The 27,803-nt window shown below is 46.7% G+C and overlaps 2 protein-coding genes across 6 annotated transcripts in view; one reads left to right on the top strand and one right to left on the bottom strand.

The window, feature by feature from the left end:
• LOC100746372 (ankyrin repeat domain-containing protein SOWAHB) overlaps positions 1–20,719 on the bottom strand; it is a 116,958-nt gene extending 96,239 nt beyond the window's left edge. For all 5 annotated transcript variants that reach the window (XM_033319166.1, XM_033319168.1, XM_033319167.1 and 2 more), the window contains exons 1-6: positions 20,560–20,719; positions 20,325–20,386; positions 19,576–19,965; positions 18,573–18,722; positions 5,428–5,463; positions 5,025–5,129 (exon numbers count right to left, since the gene is read on the bottom strand). In XM_033319166.1, coding sequence (XP_033175057.1) covers positions 5,025–5,129; positions 5,428–5,463; positions 18,573–18,722; positions 19,576–19,965; positions 20,325–20,386; positions 20,560–20,686 — 870 coding nt within the window. In that variant the 5' untranslated portion in view covers positions 20,687–20,719. The remainder of the gene's footprint in view (positions 1–5,024; positions 5,130–5,427; positions 5,464–18,572; positions 18,723–19,575; positions 19,966–20,324; positions 20,387–20,559) is intronic.
• A 4,921-nt stretch (positions 20,720–25,640) lies between these two features.
• LOC105680338 lies at positions 25,641–27,797 on the top strand. Its single transcript, XM_033319151.1, has 4 exons — positions 25,641–25,686; positions 26,616–26,629; positions 26,719–26,837; positions 27,314–27,797. The coding sequence occupies exons 1-4, from the start codon at positions 25,641–25,643 to the stop codon at positions 27,465–27,467; spliced, it is 333 nt and encodes a 110-aa protein (XP_033175042.1). The 3' UTR covers positions 27,468–27,797.
• Positions 27,798–27,803: the final 6 nt, after the last annotated feature.

Raw genomic sequence — 27,803 nt, 5'->3', positions numbered from 1 at the left:
AATCGTGGAACGCCAGCCAGAGAACGCCAGAGCGAAACGAAACGTGAAATTCTAGAAGTCTACTAGAGCGAGGAGAGGAGAAAGGTGGGGCACCGAAAAGTAACGAAGAACATGCGTCCATGGGACGATGCCACGGAAAGATGACGCCTCGACGGCGCCTCGATTTGCGACACCCTGGCCTGCTCCACAAAATCTCTCCCTCGCTGATCCGTTATCGGTCCCAGTCCGACTTCCTGTTCGACCTCGACGACTGTCATGGCCTGGACAACGGTCGACTTTCTCCTACTTAATCTACGACGTTCGACGGTTCAGCAACGAGACGGAAAAGAGAGGAAGATTTAAAGAACCGGTAAGGACGTTCAATCTGACTAATAGGTGTTTCGAACGATAACGCGGCAAGACTAATTCGGAGGGCTGCCAAACGATTCCGTGCTAATTACTGACAGACCGGCCGTACGTAATAATCGTCGGGCGCATCGAGCGCGGCTGAAAATATATTTTGCCATGAAGCTTCAAAGGGCAGGGCGCACAAAGGGGCGACAGGTCGTTTGGCGAGTCTCCGCCGGAGGATAAATGATCACCGCGAGCTGAATTCGACCTGGACGACGGCCTCTTTCTCCATGTTCGCGCTACCGTCTACGAGCGCGTTTCCCTTCGTCTTCTCGCAAACCGTCCACCAATATAATAAGAATGCAATTACCAAGCGAAACGAGACACCTATAAATAGAGTCTCCTCTCCAGTTGGAAAACGGCCGGCTGGAAACAGAAAGATGGAGGATACGTTGCAGACGCGAGAAGGCGCGCACGGACGAGCAAGCGGGATAAGAAGAGGCGGAAGAAGAAACGGTTAATTTGTTGTGTATCAGCGGCAGCAGCACCGGCAGCTACGAAGACAGGCTACGAAAGAACGCACCGTGCCTTCCTGAGAAAATAACTAGAGATAATTACGCGCATAAATCAAAGTGTTAATATTCGGGGGCGTAGGTAGGTGGTGCAGGTAGAGGTATATACGCTCTCTGTCTATAGGAACGCTCGTACGCGTTCGTCGTAGCGAGAAAAGGGTCGTGAAGGGTAAGAAAGATACGTCAAGGGGAAAAGAGAATACCACGGATCGAGGAGGGAGAAACAGAGAACGAAATAATGCCAACTCTGGATCGGTAGATCATTCGTGGCCGTTGGATACGCCTCCTTGTTAGCCAGGGTTTACTTAGTCCTGTGACGCTGCCAGGACGTGCGTTACGCCCGCTAATAGCCCACCGGTAACGAACTACCGTCGGCATTTTTCGACGACCTTTTAAGCGAAAACGAACGCGTCTCTCCTCTCGCCCGGCCTCTTATCGATCATCCTGGTCGAGTCGTTGCGAAAAAGGATCGCTCTTGCCTCTGGAAACGAATTCCTTACCCGCGTGCTTCTCTCCTCTTCCGATGATATACCGTGGGTTCTCGCGCGCGCATGCGCGAGTATCGGTCACCGTTCAGCCGCAGGACGTTCGCTTATAATACGTCGCGACGGTGGACAATTTTACCAAGATGGGATTAAATGGTTTCGTTTGTCCAATGATTATTCTTCTTGCCTCTTTCTTCTTATTTATCTTAGCTTTTTCATTCTCCCCTGATGATAATCAACGTGTTCGATGATCACGGTTTCTGGCAATTTAATTACGCCACGGTATTTCCGATATTTTTCTCGGCTCTGTATCGGCAACAGGTATCGAGGCGAGCTCCAGAGAAAAAAAGGAACGCACAGTGGCGTTGAAACACTCATAACAGGTGGACCGATGCTCGGGCTGTAGATGCATCTTCGAGGTGGGCGGTCCCACACTCCTTAAATCAGCCTGCAGCCACCATAACATTAAGCCTGCCTCTCACGGTGCTGCGTCTTCCCGACCTGCCGTTTATTTGTTTGCTTAGAGCGAGTAATTAGAATCCGATACAAATGGTTATTATTTATCGACCGGCAGAGACGTGGGGGCAGCGAATGCACAAGTAGGTGGGAGGGAACACCTTCTGATTGCCTGGCGTTATTAAACCAACCGATACCAGCTGATAAATACACGGACGGATGCTAAACCCGCGCTTCGCTCATCCGCCAATATATAACGTTGTGATCGTTCTTAACAGCTTTTCGTTCTGATCTTTCGTTCGCTTGGTTTCTTCCTTCTTGCGCGTCTTCGTGAACTTCGTTTCAGACTCTCTAGATACCTTTGTCCTTCCTTTTTCATTTCGAAGATTTTTCTATGTTACGGTGCAGGTTCAAACTCGAAACCAAGACGAGATATGCCATATTTGAGGAGATGCGAATGAAAAGGGTTAGCACATTGCACCTGTCGAAAGCGACAAAAACGGATTGCTAACGATCCCACTGAATCAAGTATAATGGAGCAGAGTCAAACGTCGTGTCAGACTGATGCAGCCGTCCTGCATTGTAGGGGGACGCAGAAATCGAACGGGCGAATCTATCGCGATGCCAGACGCGTCCGTTAATAAAGTATAATGGGCACACGGTACCCGGACGACGACGTACACCTGACCCAGCGAATACAATGGCCGTCTACGACGTTCGGCCACCGATCACGTAGGCCACGTGTGTGCGAACGACTCTTTAATACGGGCTCGTAAACCATCCGCGAGAAAAGAAAGCTACGCGGTGTGACTGTTGACGGTGGCTCGTGAACAATCGCACAAAAGCGCGCGGATACCGATACGACCGATCGACGCCCGATGGCTAATCGATGCGAGGTGACTCAATGAAAAAGAAGAAAAAAAAAAGAAAAGAAAACAGATCGATCGAGCTTTCGTGCTGAATTTTTTATCGGCCATAGTCGAAACCCGTTATCGATCTTGTTGAAATTTGTACAACGTCTCATCCGAAGGATACGAGTTAATTTTAACGGGCCATTCGGTCCCTCTCAATTATTCATCGACATCTTCGTACCGCGATCAACCGTGAAACACGATTTTCCGATTGGTTATCGGCTAATCGTCCGATTTATTTATCCAAGCAAAAATTCGGCAAAGGGGAGAGAAACGTCGAGCGTGGTACCCACGTTGATTAGCTTCCGTGTTGATTTAATTACCGGAGGGGGAGTAATTGGAATGCCTACCGACGTTCCCCTTCCCACCCACAAACGACACCCCTATGTCGTTTGCTTCACTTTGTCTCCCACATCCCATCGCTCTGGCATTCTCTCCTCGCCTGACCGTTGCATATTCATCGATGGATTAATATATATATATACATATCCATGTGTCGAAGCCTCGGTCAACGAGTGGAATGGTAGTGGTCACTCGAGAGTACACCCCGTAGAGAATAAATTTTTATATTAATCAAAGATCGGAATACTACTAACATATATACCGATCGACCACTTCGGAAAACAAATGTCGCATTGACGAAAGCGGACAGAAAGAAATCAATTACACGGAAATATGCATATAAACTATCTTCCTTTTGCAAGAAAATATAAGTTACGACGTAAAAGAGAAAGAGGAAATGCGGCAGCGAAATGAAAGTACGATTTCCAACAGGAAAAACATTTTCCGCATTTTATTCGGATAGTAGATGCGAGAGCCATGCAAAAGCGGTAGCACGGCCGCGTGATAGACGGCGCGTGTACGATGCTGCAGGGAGAGAGCAGAGACGCGAAAAAGACAACAGAGAGACCGGAGTTCGTTGCCAATTTCCGCGAGCGCGAGACTCGTCGCAAAAAGGGAGCAGTGTATGGTTACGTTCGTACGTCGGCCATAGGCGAGCGTATATCGCGGCGATGTTATCCGCAAACACGCGGGTTCGACCAATTTATCCCAAGGGATGAGGCGGACGTGGCCTGAACCGGGGTGTGGGGCTACCTTGTCCAGCGGAATGAATTCAGCACGCAGCCCCTGTGCGGTTCAGCCGCCTCCACCCCTTTCGCAGACCACCACCTCCACAGGCTACCTCGTGCTACATCCCCACTTTCCAGCCGTTTCATCCCCTTGTTCCTTCCTCTCCGCCTTTTCCATCGACACCGACCGTGAACGGCCGTTAAGGCCGGTTCAAACTATTCAGGCCAGAAAACGACGCGTGTTAACAGGAACGACCACGTCGCGGTGAATAGTTTTTATCGCTCGGTCTAGTGCCGCTATGATCATCGGACGACGCTTTGTACACGATAGTCGTTTTAGCTTAATTAACCGTTTCGAAGAAAGCAACGTGTAGAATACGATTGACACGGTTTCTATGATACGTGTAGTCGCGGCATTTTTCTCGGTCGTCGATTGCACAAGCTGAATTTTCTAGTTCTAAGGAGGGGAAAGTAGAAAGTTCCTTTCGAGGTGCGATCGAACCAGAGCTATTTACTACCCTCCGTGGTAAATCTTCTTCCTTGTCTTTGATTCTCAGTGTACGGATTATAAGTGAAATCGATAGTGTGAGTAATCCTTAACTCGTTCCCTATCGGACACTGGTGATCCGCTCCACATATTGGCGGTTTGGTATACACCGGCTGCCTGATTGCCACGGGGGCTCTTAGATTTATTGACCTGTCAATGGTGGCGCGCGAAAACGGCGAATTTACAACGCCGCAGGTGTTAAGTTCTGCCGTGCGTGTAATAACGGCCTGATCCCAGGCCTACGGTAAGCCACACCGTAATTATATTTCCGAACCTCTGGCCCGCCACCTTTGTCATTATCACCCGAGGCGGCGTGGCCGTAATTCAATGAGATCCATTGCGCGGACCAGCGCGCCCCTTTCTCTACGTGAACACGTTAAACACACGGGACGACAAATCGCTCGCGAATCTACAATTTTTTAACCGATCGTACACGCAACCGAGACGAAGGGAGGGAGGGAGAGACCGCTTTAGATAAATCGAAAGAAATTTACGAGAGACGTCTGCCGTCTTTATTCGGGTCGTTCGAGATAACACGTCACACTTATATAAAACGCCTATATCTTACTCGACGTTGCTGGCATTTCGACAAAGTAAAAAGCAAACGAGAAAACATGCTCGAATTAAATGGCGATCATAAAAAGTTGACATACCTTGAGTCGGGTGAGGCGAGGTTCTTCCGTGGCCAATTTCGCCAATGCCTGATAATCCCCTTGCGCCGCTCTGACCAACCACTCCCGTGACTTCCCGTCCAGTTGCTACTTCCCGAAGCGATAATTGCCTCAATTAACAGAGGTTACTCGCGATATCGAGCCAGCGAACGATAACGGCCAACACGAACAGGACCGCGTCGAAGAGAGATCCATGGTTCGATTAGAAGGGGAAAATTTTAATTAAGATCTCCGTGAGGAGGCCGCGTGCGTTAATCATGCCAAGACGCGCAATTCGTTCGAACCGAATCTATCGTCTCTCTTCTCACACACACGGTCCAAGTGTTCGCGGGCTGGCTCGCGTATGATAATCAAGATCCACGGAAGACTCGCACGATGAACTTACCGAGGCAACGGAAGCGCTGTCATCTTCGTCGGCGCCCTGCGGGGAAAAGAAGAAAATCAGTCAGTCGCTCGAGAAATCAACATTACGTGCTACGTCACGCGCGACGGGGCGAACGGTGAATCGCCGTGAAACACCATGAGGGAACCGGTCGTTGGCGCGCGATCGCTCTATATGGTCCTGCAGAGCCATACGGAGAACCACGTTCCCTCTTTCTCCCGCTTTAATTCTATCTTCGTCTTTCTTACGGTGAACAACGTGCCCTCGCGGTTACGAACGCCACAAGGGCCACGGAGAGCTCGGGGAGAAGAAAATGCGTAAAAGCAGCGGGGAGCCGCGCACCACGAACGTGCTTCGGTCATCAGATTGATATACGGATCCAATAATTGATTCTCTGACGCAAGACCGCAGGAGGTTGGACCAACTTACGCAACCCCTGTCGGCCACCACCGGGCCGAGGGCAAGCGTTTTAACCAGCCTGCGGCGAACTTTGTCTCGGCGCTGTTTGCCGGATAAAGTGGGTCTCTATCAGGATCGCGGAACGCTGCTAATGGTCTCGTAGAAGTTTGGAACCGATACCTTTTACATCGAACGATCTGTCCGCTTTTACTTCTTGACTCGATTGTTTAAAAACGGAGGGATATATACTTCTCGTAATCGTTTCGAGAATTCGCGATCGATATTAATTGGCATCGTCATTAATAGAATTTACAATATTTCATTTATTTATGAGTGAAAGTAATCGCAACTAACCCTTCGAAGCAAAGTGCACTCAACAAACGTAAAACACAACCCTCTCGATTTCTGCGACACTTTTCACAACACACGACCACACCTATGTACGTCCACGAGGCATTCGAAAAAAGAGAAGGAAGAAGAAGAGGAAAAAGAAGAAGTCGGAGAAGAAGGAAGAGGAGGCAGTGAGGAGCGGCTGATCCCAAGAACGCTAAACGACTACTCATCCCTGTTAAACTGTTTGTATTTTCACTCGTCACGGCTGCATCGTCCGTTCGAGGTGCTCACATCGACACTCGTATCCGAATCAATCGTGACTCCTCGTAAATTACTTTCAACGAAGGAACGGGAGAGGTAGAAGTTGAATTCGGTCGAGTCATCATTAGCCGGGCCCGATATATCTCTATCGATCGACACCACCTTGCGTGTCTTTAAGTGAAATCGTGATTCGAGAGGGCGATCAGCGCTGCCAGCTTAAGAAGCCTGCCTCGCACAGCTCGCGCATTCCGCGCTTAATTTAATTTCGCAGGGTAATCCCTAACGCTTAACGTTCCTCTTGTGGTATGCAAATTCGCTCGATCGTTCGAGTCCGATGATCTCTTCGTGGCGTGTGTCATCGCGATATATCCCCCGCCCCTCTCTTTCCTACCAATCAAAGGACGAGTGAGAACCACTGACCCCCCGTCGCGTCAGGTGGTGCAGCGAACTACGTTCCCAGCTTTCATGTGCTACGGCCACTCTCCCGGCAGAGTTGTCCGTGCCTCGTGCAAATGCATCGGTACACACGGACGGGGGATAGTCTTTATTATGGACGTGCCCAGAGCGTTATCCTCCATCAGTGATTCGACAATCGTATTTTCAATAAGCGGTTGTTATTGTCCGGCCTGTTTAACAATAACCGCGCGAACCAACGGGTCAACAACGAATTCGGTTGGCTTCTGACAGCCAGTCGGCACTCGAGGGGCGAAAAGAAACGATGTAACATCGAAGAGATTTCATAGATTGCAAACAACGTCGAACAACGAACGACAACTTGTCCAGGAACTTGTTCGCTTTCTCGGTTTCTGATAAGTGGAACATCGTCGATATACCGGTTAAAAAGTCAGCACGTTAAGATTCTTGTCACCGGTAGGTTTGGTTGATTTTCCAACGATTGGACGCTCGACGTAAATGGCCAGGAGGAGACACTTGTTTCCTCCGATATCTTGGTCCAGAAATATGCAAATGGTCTTGTCCCATGTTGGCGCAACAACGAACGCGAACGATTGGACAGACGGACTAGTCAACGATGCCGATCCCGCGAGAGTCACCACTATAATGGGGTGGTTATCAGATAAGCTTATAGACGGACGGTAATCGTAATAACATCGCTACGATGGCTTCTCTGATTCATCGTTGCCAGCGAGATCGAGAACGGAACGAGTCGCAGGTATAGGAAGGGAGGGAAAAGAGAAAAGAGAAAAGACAGATCTATCCTCATCGGCGCCTGGACCCGTCAGCGAGTCATTGTTTCTCCGTAATTAATATTTTAATTGAGATCACCGAGAATTAATTAATGCAACGGCGTCGTTATACCCTCCGTCTGGACTGTTCATTTAATCGATCGTAACACGGCGCCTGTCAGAGCTGTACAGCTCGTTCCATGAATTTCGTCGACTATCACGACTTCACGCTGCGCGTAGACGCCCCTTAGATATTATCTCGGGACTAATTTTTTTACTCGTCGTTATTTATATAACCGTTACGATTACGCGAACCTCTGAGCAGGAGTAATTTAAATTCCACCATGGAACTTTTTAATTCGCTAAATACGCCAGCATACGTTACGTATCTATACGGCTCTCATACACGGCAAGTACGCGGAACGATTTGTCTCTTCGATCAGAGGTACGTACATATACAAACGTGTTTCGAGAGGTGGGAAACTTCTGGAGGATCCAGACACGCGCTTAAAACTTTTTCTGGCTGCTAACTTTTTCGACAACTTCCGAGATACGGTGTCAAATATCGTCGACTCGCTTCACGGTTCCACGATTTGCTCAAACTCTATTATCTTACCCCCTCGAAAGAAGACGGGAGAAAAAGAAATAGCGAAGTACTGCGTTAATACTAGATCGCTGGGAGAAACAACGAGCGTAACGGCTCTAGAAACGAACGCAAAGGGAGGAATTTCCATGACCATCTCGCTGTTAACGCAAGTGTGCGCCGCGTCGACGTTGATTCCAAAACATTCTCTCCCTGTTCTAATTAAATTAAATACGCCTCTCCGGTTAATTTCGAGAATGTAGCCATAGAGAAACGCGCGCAGATACTCGAACAGCGGTGCACGTGTTGGCTCACGTTCATCGGTGCTTTTCTCTTCTCGGGACAATGAAAAGAACGCAAAAACCGAATGAAACAGAAAGCTGGAGAAAAAGAGAGAAACAGAGAGAGAAAGAGAGAAATAAAAGCGTAGGCGGTGTGAGCGCGTGCGGTTGTTCTTCGGGGTGGAAACGTTTTAATAAACGGACGTGTGCTACCCCTCCGAGGGGGCGTATAAATATATTCGGTTGTTCGAGCGCGTGGAAGAAGGCAGTGGAGAGGAGAGAAACAGAGAGTACCAGAGTCAGGAGGTGAAGAGTCGGGAGGGTTGGATATCGGTGAAACGGCAAAAGGAGTCAGAAGGGCAAGGGCGGTGGCGGTGGTGGGCTGGTGCGGGATGGCGGAGGCAAAACATGTTGCGGCACGAGCTGCCTCAAGAGCACCGCAGAATTAGCTTTATTATAACCTGGGGGCCATCCATACATGCCTAACAGAGCACGAACATTCGCTGGCCAATAAGCCGAATGCTAACCAAACATTTTCGCGACTCGCCGCACCCTCGAATTTATCCCTGCTACACGACGGACGTAAAGCCACCGGACCTGAGAGATGGGGCAGCAGGGAGGAAGGAGGATCGATTTCACGAATTAAAGCTGGATATCTATTTAATGTGCCCGTTAACATTCGACCACCGCCGACTATTAATAATCTGCCTGTTTGCGGGTACCACTTAAAAGATTATATACTACTCACGATTTACGTAATTATCGAGTTTATGGATTATTTCGCCCCATTTATATTGGAACGTTTATCCGCTCGTTTTGTTCGATCGCGGGAATCTTCCTCTATTTATTAAATTGTTCAATCGATTACTCGGAAAACGTGTATCTTTCGTCTTTATAATTGTTTGGGATTTGATTCGTTTATCGGTCATCTCTATCGCCAGCAATTCTTTGAATCAAAGAGGAATTAGAGATATTAAACTATCGATAACTGACCGAGTAAAATCCCGACTCGTGTTCAATTAGCCAAGTGCAATATCTACCTACTTACTACATCTTCGCAATCACTTTTCCTCTATTCGATTTACGTCAGAGCTGCAGAATTCTCCCACCAGAATTCCCTAGATCATCCCCGATACCGAAAGTTCTCCACCGTGAAAGGTAGAAGCTCGGTCCTCTCTAACGAGCATCGTTAGGAGGAACTTTTCTGACGCGCTGACAGTGGACGAACGATTAGGCCCGGATTAGTGGTGCGCGCGAGATCGATTATGCAACGCTGCGGATAACGTTGGCCTGATTTATTCCCCTAATGGGCGTTCGCGCATTCATTTCGTGGCCGTACGAGGCAATTCCACGGGGCTTCGTCGGATGGTGGCGACCGTACTGCCGCTGACAGGAAAACTCTCGCTGGGTGATTCAGCGTTCCGTTCGGCGACGCCTCCCAACGACCACCATAATGCCTACACCTAGCCCGGTACCCACCTACCTAACGCCATTTCCATCGGCTGCTATCGTCCGGGATCATAATCCAAGGTTTAGTCCGGAGTCGGACGAAATCGCGCCGAAGTGCAGACCGCTGTTTGAATCGGACACGCGGAATGGGTGAATCGCGCGACACCGCGTCTCCCTGAATCGGAGATACAGGTCTGCTTTGTTCGTCCGGGATTCTCTTCGCCTGTTCTCGGTATTCGATTGTAAAGAGACGGATGGTGGATGTGGCAAAAATTCTTTAGATCAAAAATTAACAAATTTTACGTCGGATAGATGAAAAGATACCTGTATAGAGGCAATGAAGGTTAAGTATCTTGTAAAACACTAGGATATTCTTTTTTTTCTACTTTGTTGTTTGGTTTCAAGACAAAAAATCTAACGGTATGCAAGTGCGTTTTATCTAATTCGAATGCACTACTCAGAATAATTGGAAGATTCTACTGCATCGACCAAGCGTGCAGGCAAGCAGTTTAATTGTAAAGTATAAACAGGATTACAAATAGGATACTTATTTTAACACGGACTATGAAACTCGAATGACACACAAGTTTCTCAACGCAAAACGTTTAATGCGAATCACAAGGATAATTACGAAATACGAAAGAATCAATAATGGAATTGGTCCTTGGGTCAGAGCAATTTTTTATATCGGAGTACGAAGAGACTGGGTGCCGAGCACGCTCGACAAGGCAAGCATCGAACGATTACACGACGCCAGAGAAATTCGGCATAGAGACGATTATTAGCTGAGCCGGCGCTATGGTGGCATTGGGAGTAATTCATAACCGGCAGCTCGTATTTTCGCGAAGCGGCACGTCGAATTTGGTCCGGATAGAGAACATGCAGCATCGACGCTGCTCCGCACCTCCCATCCTCCGACCGGCCTCCGTTGACAGGATTATATTCGTAGGTACCTATCGTGTTCCTCGGTGTAGCTCGGTCCCGCAATACGCGTCGCGCGATCATATTCTCGTCGACTAATAAATTTACCATGGTGCTCGAGCGCACAACTATCGTACGAATGTCGTCGGTCGATTGTCCTGCCGGCAGTGTCACTGTTTCAAGGACCTTTTACAATGCTAATCGACGCGATTCTATTCCGACGAGATGATTCTGCGAGCAATTATGGTTGTCACTCGACCACTGGATTATTCCAAGATTATTCGAAATTATTTCTCTCTATCCTTATCTTATTCCTAATGTTTAAAAATACACTACGTCCATTCATGAATTTTCTTTCGATTATAAGCAAATCCACTAATGAAAGAAACGACGTAAGCTCACAACGATCAGGCTTAACCATCCTCGAGCGTAGTTTCGTCTCCTAACGAGTTTATCGCATCCTCTTTAACGTTATTAACACGGGCTAACGAACTGGAAGTGCCGAGTCACCGAGGTCCTCCGCCAAACGCGGAGCCACGGTTCCACCAGGTACGCGTACACACCTGTACGTGTGCTCGTGTCTACCTGTGTACGTATGGAAGTCTATACACACGGGCTTGTAAGTGCAGGGCGAGAGCAGGCGCTCGACGGGACAGGTTACGTGTATAAGGTGGGATAAAGGTACGTATAGGTACAGGTCGGCCTGTCTGTGCGGCCCTGATACCCCAGTCTCTGGGCTAATTCCGAGGTGTAATCTGCGGGTACCATCTCAATGGATTAGCATATAGATAGCGAGGTGGGCTGACCGTATATATACGCGCCTAGACTACGTCGCAGGACGTAGCCATGTCCGTTTTGGTCTCGTGTCCTCTGTACGTAAGGGGGTCAGCTGGTGCTACGCTGCAACACCCCCGCAACTGCAGCGGATGAACCCCGAGCGTCTCTTGTACATCGAACGCCCGTCCAGAACTAATTATCAGAACAGTAGATCAATCGTCGCGTCTAATGAACCATTTCCTTTACCGTGTCCCTGCTTGATGCATGGCTGGGAAATCAGTCAAAAGAAACACTCAACCGTCAACAATATCTCATGATCCTTTTCTTCGAAGAATCAACTTGAGAGTTTGTACGTACCAAAGAACGATGCAAAAAACGATCGAGATACGGTCGAGCGTATTGTTTCCACGAAGACGGTCTCTAATGCAAAGGAGGAGGGAATAGAGTATACTGGCACGAAGTGTGACCGACATGAATGGCAGTTTGCCATTGGCAGCGGCCACGTGGGGAGGAGTAGACGAGGACGAGGACCGAATATTTCGCTGGAGGTGATTCGGTCGCGAGGTAATTTGTGCTCACAGCGGGGCTGAGCAAACATGCGCAACAGGGGTGCCTCGAAAAATTAAATAACCCGATGACTGGTCACATTCTCCGACACGCGGCATACACAGCAACCAAGAAGAACGTGCACACGTACACGCACACTGTGGAACTTTGGCCGTTCGAAGATGTCCGCGAGAAGGGCGCCTCGGTTGAATGACGTGGCCCTCTGCCGTTCTGCTTCTCCATCGTTCTCCCATTTTCTTCGAGCACGACCGAGCGATGCCAGGCTACGGTCGGATATCCCTGGGGAACGGTGTGCACCCAATGGAAGCTAGGACGGGCCCCGGGACTCAGGGCCCAAGGAGCGAGCGCCGGCCTCCCGCGGACTTATGAATACAAATAGCCGCTCACTGCGCGACTCAGATTCCTGATAAGGTACACTCCTGGCTTACCGGTACCACGGACTAGCATAAAGTACGAGCTTAGGTCCTCGCGGCCACCGAGGCACCACCGTTTAACGGAAGATTATCCTCGCGGCGAAGAAAGATTCGCATCGGACGATATCGTCCTTGTATCGGTTGAAAGAAAGGACTCCGGAATGTCATGGAGACGACCTCGCGAGACTCGCTGAGAGATCGAACCGAGGGCGAACCAACCGTATCGGTTTCTCTACACGGACGGTGAAAGAGACATTATTAACTTCCAACAGATATGCTTCTTCCAGGGAACAAGGCGTTTAAGCGAGAACCCGATCGTCGATATATTCGAAGATAAAATAACGGTCGTTCAGCTGACAGAAGATACCTAAGTTTGGGTTATATTTCCAGGAGAAATTGTAGAACGTAACGGAAGCACAATGGAAAATAAAGTATCTTCAGGCTAGAATACACATTCGATGGAAAGAAACGTTTCTTAATTCTTACATTCTTCATCCGAATGAACGTTTGTTAATAAGACATTCGACGATTTCCAGAAATTAATCTGAATATTTCAATATAACGTGTGTACTGAAAAGTGTAATCGGAATTCGCAACGATCCGCACCCTTCTTTCCTGCGACTGTGGAATGCATTTTACAGTGCCGATAACAAATTACGCGTCTTCATCCATGTTCTGCCTTCCAAGCAGAAAGGAATGCCATCGCTCGATCGGTCATTCCCCGGTTTCATCCGGTCGATCAGTAAGAAGATACCTACGCTCCTGCCGTGCGTTTCAGGATTGGAGACAGTATCTGCCTTTATCTGCGGCTAATGTCGTGTAAGAACTACGCCTCCTTCGATCTACTGACAACCATTTGTTCAGACACTCATGACCACGAGACGCGGCCTGACTCAAAACTTTCTAATGAATTTACAATGTATGTCTCCCTTGTCTTTGGTAAAAATAAAGGACGAACTGTTATAAGGACGATGAATTACAATACGCACAGTCACGAAACAAAACGCTATAATTTCTTTCCTCCCTTTCTTCTATCCTGCGTGAGAATCTTCGTTTTCTATAATTCGTTTGATAGCTTCCACGTCGACCGAACACAGATTCGTTCAATTTGTCAATGGAAGGTCATCGAGCGGACCTACGCTTAGGCGGTAAAAAAGAAATCCCTGTCCCATAACCGGACCACCAAGAACGACGTGACCCGGAAGGGTGGAGACTCGTTCGCTATCGTGACAGTCACAATCAGTTTTCGACGCATTCTCTGACTATCACAACGGGAGACGGACACCCGCCGACGAAGGTACTTAGTCTCCGGTGAATGGTGTGTACGAAACGAAGAAATCAAGCGATTCGACTCGGTACAGTTTCTACTACGGTCGGTTTCTACTACGACAAATGTCCTTGCATTTTTTAGTAGCTTATCAAATTTTGATCGTCCTAGCGAAGCTAATTATGGACGACTATTGACGTTTTCTGATCGAACAAAAAACGAATAAAATCTCCATTGCGATGTTTGAGAAGACGAGTCAGACGAATAAGGTATAGTTAATAGGTATCTTTATTCAGAGATACACACAAAATGAAAAATAGCAGGGTTACAGCTATTTTTCGTCACCTCTCCATCAGTGTACGATCACCTTCGCATGAAGACATTAAAAATTCCTGCGGAAGCGCGAGGGCGTACGGCACGAGGCGACCGTTAAGCAAACAAATTTAATGCGCGTGTAGAACGGCACCAATTTAAATGATAATGCGCGCTATGTATGCTTCCAAGATTAACTCGTAATAGGCTGGAATAAATGTCGGCAGACCTGTTAGGCGTATCTAGCACTGTTACATGGGGAACAGTAGGTGCTAACTACTTCTGTAGACAAGCTTGTTTATATTGGTGCGCCGTGTATCTCGGAAGGTACGGGTGAATTTGTCCTGCGCTCGATGGCGTCAAGGAAATTGGGTCGCGCATCGTCGCGTCCGCCGATCTCGATATTCTTGTTTGCCGATAAATTATTACCCAGTCGAACGACCCCACCACCCTTCGACGCGACTTGTAATTATCTGGACCGGTTATTAAATTTTATCGGTGTCTGACTATCATAGAATCGACAATCTATCAAGGAATATTTCCTGGTGAATTAAATATCTGTGATATTCGACCTATCTATGTATCACGTTAAATTTGATTATAAAAAGAAAGAGAGACCTAATAGAGAAGAGCAAGTTTCCTATTTATGAAACGCGATCATTTGTCACTGGAGATCGACTCGATTCGTTTAATTAAGAGAACGGGACATAAACCAATTTACTTTTACCAAGGTTCCACGATATCAGTCTATCTGTGGCGTGTCAAGAACCAATGAACCATTAATAACGTCTCCCAAACTTGTACCAACCAAAGAACGACGAAAATATTTCACCGGTGTACGTAATACTTTCCCTAATTCGACGTCGATATCATCGCCCAGGTAATATCGTATCCGTTTCGCGTGGCGCTTATTGATTAAATTCCGGGAGAAAAGTACGGTCTCGTAACTGGGATAAAAAGCATCGCAAAGACGATGATAGCGTGCAAAGGTCGAAGAGTCTTCGAACTATGAGGTAAGTTTGCCTCTGGGGGTGTCTTGTCGATGTTGTCGCGGATGGGATCATGCAAGCTGTGCTCTCCCCACCCCTCGAGCCTCGCCCGTTCTACGTCGGTGAACCTCTTTGCATATACATTCTGTAAGATTACTTTGTGCGGTTTACACCCTCGACCCAGCCACGGCGTAGCTGCTGCTCGTCCTTCAGTACGCCGAACGCCTCGCAGCCCTCGACGAGAGCTCGCTCCTTTTGCCAGGAGGCAAACTACCCTGCAAGTTTCACCTAGAAGGTCCCTAATGTATGCGGAACTATACGAGAGAAATTCCAAGTTCGGCATGCCCGTGTTAGGTACCTTTACGATGAGTATCTAGCACGGTCTCGCTCTTTCTCCCGACTCCAGGAAAGGACGAACTACCGACAAGACTACACCGTAGAAGCGGCGAACACGCGTGATCCTAATTAGAACGCGTCCTCCTCCAAGTGTCGAAGTAAAAGCAGCTTTCTTGTTGCTTCGTTCCGCGTGCCACTCCGCCCGCGAGCATTCAAGAGCGTACGTTGCGGAAGAAAGCGCGGTATCATCGAAAAACAAACGACGTTTCTTCCCGTTGGATGACCAGACCGACGTGGACGCATAAAGTTTCAACGTAGCGTTAACGCCGTCGGAATACCACCCCGTTACAACGGATATTGTATTCTGTGAAAAGAGCAAGGTATATACATACGATTACGAAAATTCTCACGGAGATACAACTCTTAATAGTATTCTTTACCACCCACATTTTCAGCGAATTTACATAAAAACGAGCCAGGGCTCTGTAGCCCCGAAGCCCGATGACTACGAATAACCGCATTAACTTGGTGGCATCGTTTTAATATTTCCTTTCTTTGGCGCGAACGAGGAGTTACGAAACACTTTAGTAACTCGGAAGTAAATTGTTCTGCTTCAAATCTGACTTGTTTCTATAAATCCGCTATACACACAGGCTACAAGTAAAATATGATCATTAAGTGATCAGTAACTACCACGTAAACCAACTAATGGAAGAGTAAGTAAACAAACAAATAGATGGCACAAAAACGTTTCTAATATATACATATAATAAATAAATCAACAAGACCCACACCAAGAAGATATTCGTGCAAATAAAAATTACCGTCGTTTTAAAGACAAATGTATTTCCAAACATGTGAGAGCCCTCTCGGTCACGATTCCCATGGCTCACCCTAATCGTCGACGTCACGGTGCTATAATCATTCGTCGACACGTAGCCACGGCTGCATTCAATGACCTATAACGAGGCTTTCGAAGAAAGCACGACGGAAAATTACGTGAAACGTGTTGATGCGACGACCGGCTGGCAAACGACGCGGCACGCGACACAACGCTAGACGAAGGGCTCATTAAGGATGCGGAGGGCGGAATACCATGGCCATGCTGCATGATAATTACAGCAAAGAAAGCTCCGACCCGGCGGACGCCTTGCCTCTCGAGAGAGCTCCCAAGAGATTACAGGATGTCCGGAGGCGAGAGGATTCTCTCGGCATGTCCCGAAACCCTATCCACGCTCACGACTAATAAAAATTAACAACCGGCCGGTTGGATTCGTACATGAAAGACGGACCGCCACAAATAGATGATGACAGCTGAATAATAAATAATTATCGTTGGGCCCACGCGCCACCCGTGAGCTCTTTTGCGGCGAGCGAAACATAAACGATCACTGCGTTCCAAACGATTCGTATTTCCGGTTGACTTTACATCGCTTACACGTTAGAGATATCGGATAATCTTTCTCATAAAACGGACAGATTTTTAGAGTTTCTTTCGGAGAATGAACAATCTAAATACCGGAATTGTAGGCGACCCAGACAATAATCTATTGTTCCACGATCCTCCACAATATACATACATACAATGAATATGAAAATTCTTGGGAATATGTACATGTGTCGAGGTCCTTACGGTATGTTTTCGTCGGCGAGTTGTGCAACGTTGGAGCATTGCGAGCACGATCAGAACTTCTTCCGATTGCCACGAAGGGTTCCACGTGGCCGATCCTTTTAATCGTTCGGCACGATAAACATATCGAAATTATGATGGAGGATCGAGCGCGTAAAGGACGAGCGGTGGTGATCGTGCAAGCTTTGCGGCCGCGGCGGAAAGGATCCTCTCGTTCCCGCCGCGTCTGCCTCCTCCACTTTTAATTTTCAGGCGCGGCTAATTATGATTTACGGCAACATCGACGCAACATCCTGATCGGTACGCGAGATACCGCCCGCAGGATATTCAAATGCGATGAATATTGCTCGCCGCGATAAACGGCGCACGAACAGCGACAGACGAGATGAGAAACAGAAAGAAAGACAAAGCGAGAGGGTGGAACGACGGGAGAGCAGATAGAGAAAGATGCAAAGGAGCTGACTGGCGGGAGGCGCGCGTGTAAAGGATACGAGAAAAGGATTCTTAGTAGTCTATTCGGTATGCAAGATGAGCGGTCAGACCTGTACGCACCGCATCCCTTCTTCGCCAAATAAAAAAAAAGGAGGTATATCCTTGCGTGTGGATTATTCGATATATCGAGAGCCGGCTGTCCACCATGGTCGCTTCGAATCGTTCGCTTTTTCTCCGATAACTCAGTGTCAAACGTGAAACGGCAGCAGATGGGTAGTTATGATTTGAAAGCAAAACGTTTAAGAACACCTTGTGTTATTAACCGATCTTATCTCGAGGAAATAAAAGATACTTATTTATAACTGAGGAGCTGCTTGATACGTGTTCTCACATGAATTACATCCGCGTGAAGATCATAGTCAGATAATATAAGCTTTCTGTTAGAGCAAAGTAATTTGTCGATATCTTATACGAAGCGAGGGATACGTCAGAGAATTAGCCACATGATTACGCCGTTTGTATGTTTAATAACTGTTTTAAAACGTACCTCGTGTATACACGAATATACACGCACTCTCGAATAATTAACTTCGTGCAAACGAATATATCGTATGAAATTAATAATAGACATCAATATCCATTATTCCCGGAATTACTACGCTTCGTCTCTCAGTTCTTTACCTTTGAGTATTTTTTTATTTTTGCCACGTGCTAGTTCTTACACTCGTACGACTCGTTCAAGTTTTGCAATCGCTCTGCTCCGTTATTTCATACCCTCGATTACCAATCGCGATTAGGAAGTTATCAAGGCGCACCTTATAGCGCGGAATGTATCGTGAAGCGGCAAATTTGTTAGTCAATGAACCGAATGGCCACCGGATATAATTTTATGAAAGAACGGCAAAATAATTGCCTCGACTCTAGTATTATGACGATGAAAGAAAAATGCTCCGGCGAACATCGCTGATCATCTTAAGAGGAAGAAAGGCAAAAAATTATTAGATTATCGGTTACCTTGTCAGATCGCTTTTTAGTAGGTGTGATAGTGCCGTTAGGCCTGCCTTGGAGATCGGTTTCGCTAGCCATCCGGTTGAAACGTTGCATCCGCTCGCGGAAGCTTAATTGCTCGGTTGAGCCCGGATTCGTCGCGACGGCCTCATCTTCCTGCATGTTTAATATCTCGGATTGTCAAGACTCAGAGAATAGTAACACGTAACGCTGCGTCCAGCTACTGATAAAAGGCGGAACCAACAACGAAACAGCAACAGAGTAACACAGAAAGGGTGACAAAAAACCATGTGCTAACATATAAATACTCGACGAGACTAATACACGCTAAATAGAGGTGCTTATCTATGTCATACTATCATGCTACAATACTAATTAAAGCAACACATCAATACTCGTGGTATCTAAGCATGCTAAATAACTGAGAGAACAATGACAGTTGTGAAAATAAGATTTTCGATTATTCATGACGAGGACACCAGTGTCGTTATGCAAGGACGTTAAGCTTTCGATAGAGGATGAGGAACACCAGTGTCGAGTGTGCTGCGTACGCTATCATACCGCGTAAGTGACATTTACTGTAACCATGAACACCTTTCTACATAACCAAACCATGTACACGCAACACTATTGCGCAATAATACCAAAATTATCTGGCCTCGGTAATTACCCGATAAAGCGAAAACGTGTTCAACCATTTTATCGTTTGCACACTTATTTACATATACGACCACAACCAGGACACTATAGGCAGAACATATACTACGTGGCTTGCGTGTGTACGAGAAACGTGAACTTTTATCAAACACTTGTATAGCTTAACGAGTTATGATTCCCGTATTATAAACGAATCTCAGTCAGAACATGAAAAAATTGATATCCTCTTAATTAACTAGTTAATTAAACTTGACCAAATGATACCGCACCTCGCCTTCTCTTACGATACATAATCCGAATAAAATTTCACGTTTCTTTTTATTGCATTTACTTGTATAAGGCAAATACTGACCTTGATAACAGCCTCTGATCCTCCCTTATTCTTGTCCACGTTCTCCTTATTCTCGATCTTGATCTTATCTTGACTTTTACGGCGTGGCGGTACGGGAGGTGACGATGTTGAAAATCCGGTCTCGACTTGATCAACGCCATTTTTCTGTGCACTGATAGCGACTTCTTCGCGGGAGAAATTCGAACACGACTCCTCGCGATGTGCGTTCGTATTATTCGCCGGCGGACTGAGGGGTGCGGGAGGTGGGGACCGGTAGGGTGGCGGGACTCGTAACGGAGAAACCGGGGTAGATATGTCGGCAGTGGAAATAGGTGATCCGATTTGATCCGGAGACGTCAGTTGCAGAGAATTTAGACGATACTTCTTCTTCAGAACCAAATATCTTTCACCCTGCACGAGCAATTTCTTTATGATGCGTGGATAGACTCGACCTTGCAGCATGAACGAACATAAGTATTACGTTTTGCGAATTTACCACTCGAATATTTTAAACGTTATACATCAACATTAGCTTTCTTGCAACTTTATTTGTATAAATAAAAAGAATACCTAGTACGCTTTACGACGATATATATAGTACGCAGTGTTCGATAAGAAATAGTAAGAAAATCTTGGAGAAAAAAGCTTCCTAGATAACCTCATTTTCCAACAATTGCGCGAAGTACATATTGGAAAAACCGGCAACGTCGCAAAACGTGCAACAAGTCGCTGCTGTCAAGGCGGAAGGAAATTGCTACTCGATGACGCACCTCTTCGTTCTTTATAGTAGCCAGGGTGTTTACATACTCCTTGAACCGATTTCGTGCCTCGACTGCAATGTAAATTTGCGCAATATTCACTAAGTATCGTTAGATTTGACTCCCGGTGTGACGAGTATTAAGATCTGCCCGTGTTTACACACAGCACACCGTGTAACATCAGGGTCACACCTTGCGAAAGTGAGACAGTGATTCGACTACGTCGTATATCAGATTTTCAACATACCTCGTGTTTCCGGATCCGTTAGGAACTTCTTGAAGTGCTTCACCAGATCGTGATTACGAGCAGTGCCCCCATTTTCCAATAAATATTCGCGAATCTCTTCGATAGACAGTTCACTGGGCGTCGCCATCTTGTCACTACTGGTCGGCACAGCAGCGCCACTATCTTCACTGCCTCGCTGTGCTGTCGATAAAAACGACCTCTGTGTCGCACGATACACGCAATGAATTCAGAACGCATTACAACTGAACTCCGATTCTGTTAATCGAAGACAACTGATACATACGTAATTTTTCTAAATCCAATATAGCTAACCAAAAGATATACGTCTAATACGTATTAATATACTGTAGATGGTAGTATCGTGAAAACCTTCCGTCGCATTGTACGTCATTGGAACAAGTGAGCGATGTCTAATTGCTACTTAAAAATGCAAATAAAAATTATGTATGCGTGAAAATGCATACATGAACGCAACGTGTAATTTCTTCCTTTAATAATGTACTAACGAACTGTAATCATATTGCACCACAAAAAAAATTGTTAACATCATTAGTAACGAGTGCAATCGTTACTCCTCATGCATAACACATAATAGCAGTCAATTTAATTGTATTATAATCGTGTAGGACGCGATGGAATATGTAACGCGCGATCCAGCTGCTAGCTCGCATCCCATGTCGCGATACACGTACATAAAAACCAGCGGCCACGCGAAAACCGATTTTTCACTTCGGAGCCGAACGTATTAACCGTCGATGGAACTAGATATTTGATTCTGCCCGCGCAAATAGACGATTCGTAAAACCTTTTAGCAGCCCGACGCGTTATATTCCATCGATGCAAACATCCGGCTGACGAACCCGTCGCACAAACTAATGTGAATAACCGTGCACAGCCAGATAGAGCTTTAAACTTTAAACACTGCGATTTAAGTGCTGCTATACGCATCGACGATGGTCGATGAAGTAATTGACTTTTGTTACGTTATCTGATACATTTACAAGTTCGAATCAAACGGACCACTATTAATTTTTTAATTACACGCTACACGAAACGTATAACTTAAAATTAAGACTGGTGCCATAATTCACGTCAACTAGACAATGATACAATAAATGCTGCTGTATGTATATTTGAAATGAGAAGCACTACTAACTAACCAAGGGTGCCATTAAGATCAGTACCTTGGGACCCAAGGTTATCGTACGTGTAAGTTAAAATTATACGTTCTCGATTGCACATCTATTATTCGACATTAAAAGGAACACGCACTCTGACGTTTTGTTGTGACGAGATATTAAAAAAGATAGGCGACGATAAAATCTTGCGCGAAAGTTACTTAATTTATAACAAGATCGGATAGTCAAGCCTTTTAATGGTGTTGATATAATCATCACGATGCCTGGATACGACAGACAAAGAAGAAAGTCTATGATTTGCATAATACGTATAGTCTTGAACAAGATTATCCAGATAATCGCGGAGTTATAATGAGAACAGTTCTTCGCAGCAATGTTTTGTAATGAAGAAAATGGCCTTACTAATCACCTACCGTGTGTAAAAATATATACAAGCCACAAAAGACGAAGGGAGAACACTAGAAGGGACGGAGTATACGTGCGGCACGCATATGCGTGTCCACGGACAGGAAGCGTCGTGGTGCCTTTATAATTAAACCCCTTTTATCGACGATATTCTAATGAAATGACGACTAATGATTGAGCTCGATCCGCGTAAGACTTTGCAACGGACAAACGATTCACGAGTTAAATACATAAGTTTTCAAGTATTGTTAATGGTTGCTATCGTTTCGCCGAAATGACAATGCTGTTAAACACGACCATGAACGCGCATTAAGCGTATTCTGTAACACCGCTTTACAAGGATCATCACGATCAGAGATCGGCTCGATTAAAATAATTACAACCGCGAGGATACGGATTTGTGTCTCTGCAGAGAAAAGGGAAAAATGGTTTACCACGCCAAATAACAATATCAGGGATCTCGTGGAGATCAGATGGTAATCTTTTGACCGCGGTAGCCAACACGCAGCGTGTTCTTTGATACAATTCTAAACCCGGCAGGATTGATGCACGAGATTGGCCGTGGTATTTCCGTGAACAAAATGTGTGCACCAAGAGGTCGTCCGGGGGCGAAGCGGTTGCAGCAAGAAGAACGAGCGGCCAAGAACGAGGACAAAGGAATCGCGTCGACGCCCCGTGGCCCCGTAGGTGCATCCACGATATCATCTACCCATGTTCCCTTGCGTTATGCTTATGCTCGTGCATACGTAAAAGATGCGCGAGCCTGCAGCCGCTGCAGCGCTTTATCCGTCTGGTGCAAACTGCAAAAGAGTTCGTGTGATCTACCGCCCAGTGATATGTCGCCGCTGGGATTCCGACGAGAACCGCAAGCTTCTTTTCTTTCCCCTTCCCCACCCTCCCTATAATTCTCCCAACCCGTTTGTTCTCGCGCCATTTTAATTAATTCTTGGACAATGCAACAGGGGAATGCTTTTTTACTGTACACGTTTATCCGAGCGTGTACAAGAATTCATTATGTAATGTATGGTTTCCGCCAACTTCTTTTACTTTCGACCAACGTGAAACGTTACTTCAACGCACACTTGCTCCTTTGTAACCGTGAATCCTGCTCGCATACAAGGTGTGCCTTTATTAATGCCAAGCGTTTTCGACAACAAGTTTATTCAGACGAGACACGTTTAACTCTACTTTCAACTCGTGTCCCCATTTTTTTTTCAAAAATTCTAACAACGACTACGTAAAACGCAAATAGGTAATGTCAAAATTTCGGTAGGCTCTGTTCCGCAACAAAAGCTACTCGTTTTCGAATAGAAGTATAGTTTGAAAACGAACCGTTGTATTTCGTATAACCACACCCCATACATGAAAGTATTGGATATGGTATACTATACCATTGGTTTTCGTGCAACAAAACCAAACCGCGAAGCAGATCCATCGATGTAGCACGGTTGTTACTCGATCGAGCTATTCGCATAATCGACTCTATTCGCGAAAGAACAACCGCGATAAAGGGTCTACGTTTTCCATTTTTAGCTTTTTTTTCGAATGAAATGCTTTTCCTGTTGTGGTTTATCGAAACGTATGTATCTCGCAGAGAGGAGAACGGGGCGGAACGAGAGAACTAACGCCAGCTCGGTTTTTGTCAAAGATTCCAGAGGAACGTTACGTAGGGACGTCGTGAGTTACTCGCGTGTATGCACGCACGAACTAAGAAACGCGCGATGGAGGTGCAAATGCGCTCGCGTCGCTGGCAAAAAACAGCTTCTAGATCATGCTGTCCTCTCCACGGATGGCAAGCAACGCCGACGTGTAACAGTAAATTCGACCTGAACCCGATGACGGACTTCGCGCTCTCTATCGTTTTTGCCATATAAAGGGTCGCAATGGTAGCGCGTATCCAACAGCAGCGACTTATATATTCGTCCATAATTGGAGCGACTGCACTCACTCGAATTGGCTACGATATAAAACATCCCGTATAAAGAGCGTACTTTGGCAGGTTTCTTGCACGGTTTTTACTCCCGGTACCTTTGGTGGTCTCGTTAGAAGGACAGTGGGAGGTCCGCGGGAAAAACGGCAATAACAGACAACAAAGCCAGCGCGTATCTAGTCGAACTCGTCGTCTCGATCGCCTAAAAACCGTGTTTCGAGGAGACGAGTGAAAAAAAGTGAAGCCAGTGGTCGAACGTCACGTCCGTCGAGGTCGATTCCGTACAATTATTACGGTATTATACGCTGCATTATACATTAAGGTCCGATCATTCAGTTCTGAAACAGTTATCGCGATTAATGTACACAGCTAACGAGTCCGTAACTCTACGTTCGAGGAATAAATTTCGTTCGAAACATGAGAGATACGCGTCGCAAGCTAAGATACGGTATAATGCATCGAGCTTCCTTTCGGTGGCTACGTATACCGCACGGCAGCCAACGTAAAACGTTTCGCTGAACAGAGTTATGGGCTCTAATGAGTCGAGGGGTTAAAGCGCGAGTCCCGATCCTCACTGCAAAAGAAGAGAGCTAAAACCCTATCGGACCGTTCAATCTATCCTGACTACCGTTTACCACGGCATCGTTTAAAGTGGCCACAGGTGCTCGCCCGTATATACGCTCGTTCCACGTACCAAAAAAAGAACGAATATAAGGACTGTGAAGCAGCCGATGCCCGCGAGTATGACCACCGAGAGCTGTATGTTTGGCTTTCTCATAGTTTTACCGGATGATTTTTAGTACTTGATCGTAGCGGCTCCGGTTTGTCGGCGAAAAGCCAGTTCGGACTTCAAAGATTCGCGATCGAGCACTTGGCTCTATACAGGCATTACATATTATCATGGCTGGTATCCAACCGAAGCGCGCGTGTCCCCTTCGTTGACGTCGTAAAGCGGCTTTCCGTGCATACAAAGTCGAGGGCTCGATCAACACTCTACGGGGTCGCGTTGTCGTTGGTGGTTAGAGGTCCATGAAAAGAGCAAAGTATACCTTGGCGCGGCTAATAGCTCCGCATTTTTTATTCGGCAATACATATACCACGGAAATTGACCGACTGTTTGCCCGAACGTTTCACACGAAACATTTAACACGCGATCATAGATCAATATCTCGTATAAATACATGTCCTATTTTAGAGGAAAAGCACGGTCGACGGTTTATTCTATTTATTAATTTTTTATTAAACGACGCGGCATCCCAATAGAACTATCCGAAATATAAATATCGTGGAGAATTTTTCAAAATGACTAACGATCGGAGCAGTCATTCGGAGAGTTTTCAATGTGGCAGCAATTGCGTTTATCGATGCCCCGACGTTCCACGAGAATGTCACAGTCTGTTGCGATCAATCTTTGACATCGATGTGACAACCCGTGCTATTTCAGAGTGTGTCCGCGCGATAATAGCGACTGCCAAGTGGCGACTATTAGTAGAATTTTAAGCCAGGTACGCCAGTCGACGCAAACGGTAGCAGTCAAATTAAAACGCGTCCCGCCAATGGGGGGAAATTTTGCAAAACAAACAAAAAAGAAATTAAAAAGTGAAGCAATGGCTGACTGTATGAACGTCGAGGTACCAGTGGTGGGTACACTGGGTACGAAGAAGGGCCGAAAATACTATCAACGATTCGTGTCGCTGTCAGTAACGACGCATTAACGCATTCATATCGCATTCCAACCCTTCGTTCGACTGCAGCTTGCTGCTCGATGTCCTCGCGCTCGTTCTTTCTTCTTTACTTTTGTACGCGTCTCGTTACTCGCGCGCTCGCTCGTGTTAAGTCGCGCACTGCCGTGTAGCTTGCGCGAACAGCGGAAAAGTATTCGTGGCTATCAAAGAGTACACAGCCGGACAACGCGTTAAATATGTGTCAAGTTGTAAGCTCGCGAAAAATCTGTCCAACGCTTTGCTCGTGCTGGTGCTACCGGTGAGTATCGCTGGTAAAAAGTGTGAAACTCTAAATATAGGGTTTCGTTGACGTACGTGAACCGTCATTACGCTCGCGTAACGTAGCACGCGTTTCCGAAACGAGTGTGCACCTATCGCGCGAATCGCTCTTCTTGGCTGTATTACAATTTGTCGTGCATAGTAACGAACGTCGCAAGAAACGCTGGAAAAAGTTACAGGCAACGCGCCGGTGACAGCGTGTAATAACGCGCCTGCTAAACCGCTAATCTACTCTCGTAAAGTATTTCTCGCGTTCCACGACTTCTGTACAATATGAATGCATAGTAAACAGTGGATGACGCACGATAACGACAGGTACAATTAACGTTTTTTTTTCAACCCACCTGCGAGCTTATTACGAAACCAGTCACGAAGAGTTCCCGTGAAAAATCTTACCTCGATGCAACGAGGAAGTGGAAGACGTTCTCGAAGACAAAGTATCATAGGCTGATGTTTATGCGCGCAGTGCACTCGCGTAAAATATATGCTTCGCGTAAATGCGGATAGGATGTGCGCATTTTTTCACTGCGTTCTATTTGAATTGAAAAATATAAATCTAAGTTTAATGTAAATTTACAGGTACGAACGAGCTGGTTAAAGACAGGAACATGTCAATGCAAATGGCACGCACTCGCGATGGTTGATCGAGACATGGAAGAGGGAACATCCGGCTCTTTGAGAGGACGTTCGTTCACGATCACAGGGCACCCTTTGCAAGTTCACGCAAGAGGTTCGCGTTGTCTCAGAGAGACCGCTACGCCGCCCACGTCGTCGCCGATTACCGGGAGGTATACGTGAAAGGTAAGGGCAGTTCGATCATGGATAACGATCGTTTATCGGCGCCAGCGAACTATCGTTCTCTGTCCCCGTGTCGACAGATCGATTCGAGGAAATGGAGAATTGCGGTAATTGCGATAAGTAACGCAATATACGTTAGTCGAAAAGAACGACTGGGCGGTAGAAGAAAGTGTTAATCGCCGGTCAGGAGATTTACAGCGCGCATCGATATCCTGTGTGTTCGGTTGACCGATCGGAATGACACAGAGAGGACGATTACCGTGACGCGAGGGCGTCGTCATTTACATTTCCTAAGATGTCATCGCGGAAACGTAGACGGAATCGTGAAGCTTGTTCGCTTAACCCACACAGAGGCTGGAAGCAGAAGTACAAAGTCACGTTCTCCGAGCGGCGTAGACGCGCGGGAAAAGGTACATCGAGGGGAGCAGCGGTTAAACGAAGGACGTAAAAACATCGGGTATGACGGAATATAAGTGAAATCGGAATAATTACAGGCGGCACGGACGCAAATCCTGCAATACGGTAGTCAGTAGGCGGTATGGCCTACCAACAGGCGCATACAGGTATACGCAAGCTCTTTGTCGGACGGAGGTGGAGTACGGGTTATATTGGCGCCACCTCCTGCACGGTTAAGCGAGCGACTAGGGCAGACTTACGCCTTACGCCTCTCTCTCTCCCTCTCTCTTTTCCCCTTTCTCCAGCTCTCTGACTATTCGTATCTCGTTCTCCCTCGTCGGTTCGCCCCTCGACACCTCTCGCTCGCACCAATGCTCGCTTACTCCGGTCTGTTCCGTTCTGTTCTCTGCTCTTCTCTCCTCTCTCTCCCCTCTTTCGGCGGCTTGCTCGCTCGCTCGCGCGCTCTGCCCTCTCGTCCCTCTCCGCTGATGCTGCAACTCCGGCTCGGCTAACCCAACCTAACCCGCGGGCCAACTTCATTCCACGCCGACTGACCACCACCGACGGCCGTCG

The sequence above is a fragment of the Bombus impatiens genome, unplaced genomic scaffold (assembly GCF_000188095.3).
Source record: "Bombus impatiens unplaced genomic scaffold, BIMP_2.2 scf_0136, whole genome shotgun sequence".
NCBI classification, from domain to species: Eukaryota; Metazoa; Arthropoda; class Insecta; order Hymenoptera; family Apidae; genus Bombus; species Bombus impatiens.
The sequence above is the reverse complement of the archived record's forward strand: the minus strand, read 5'-3'. Positions and strand labels throughout refer to the sequence as shown.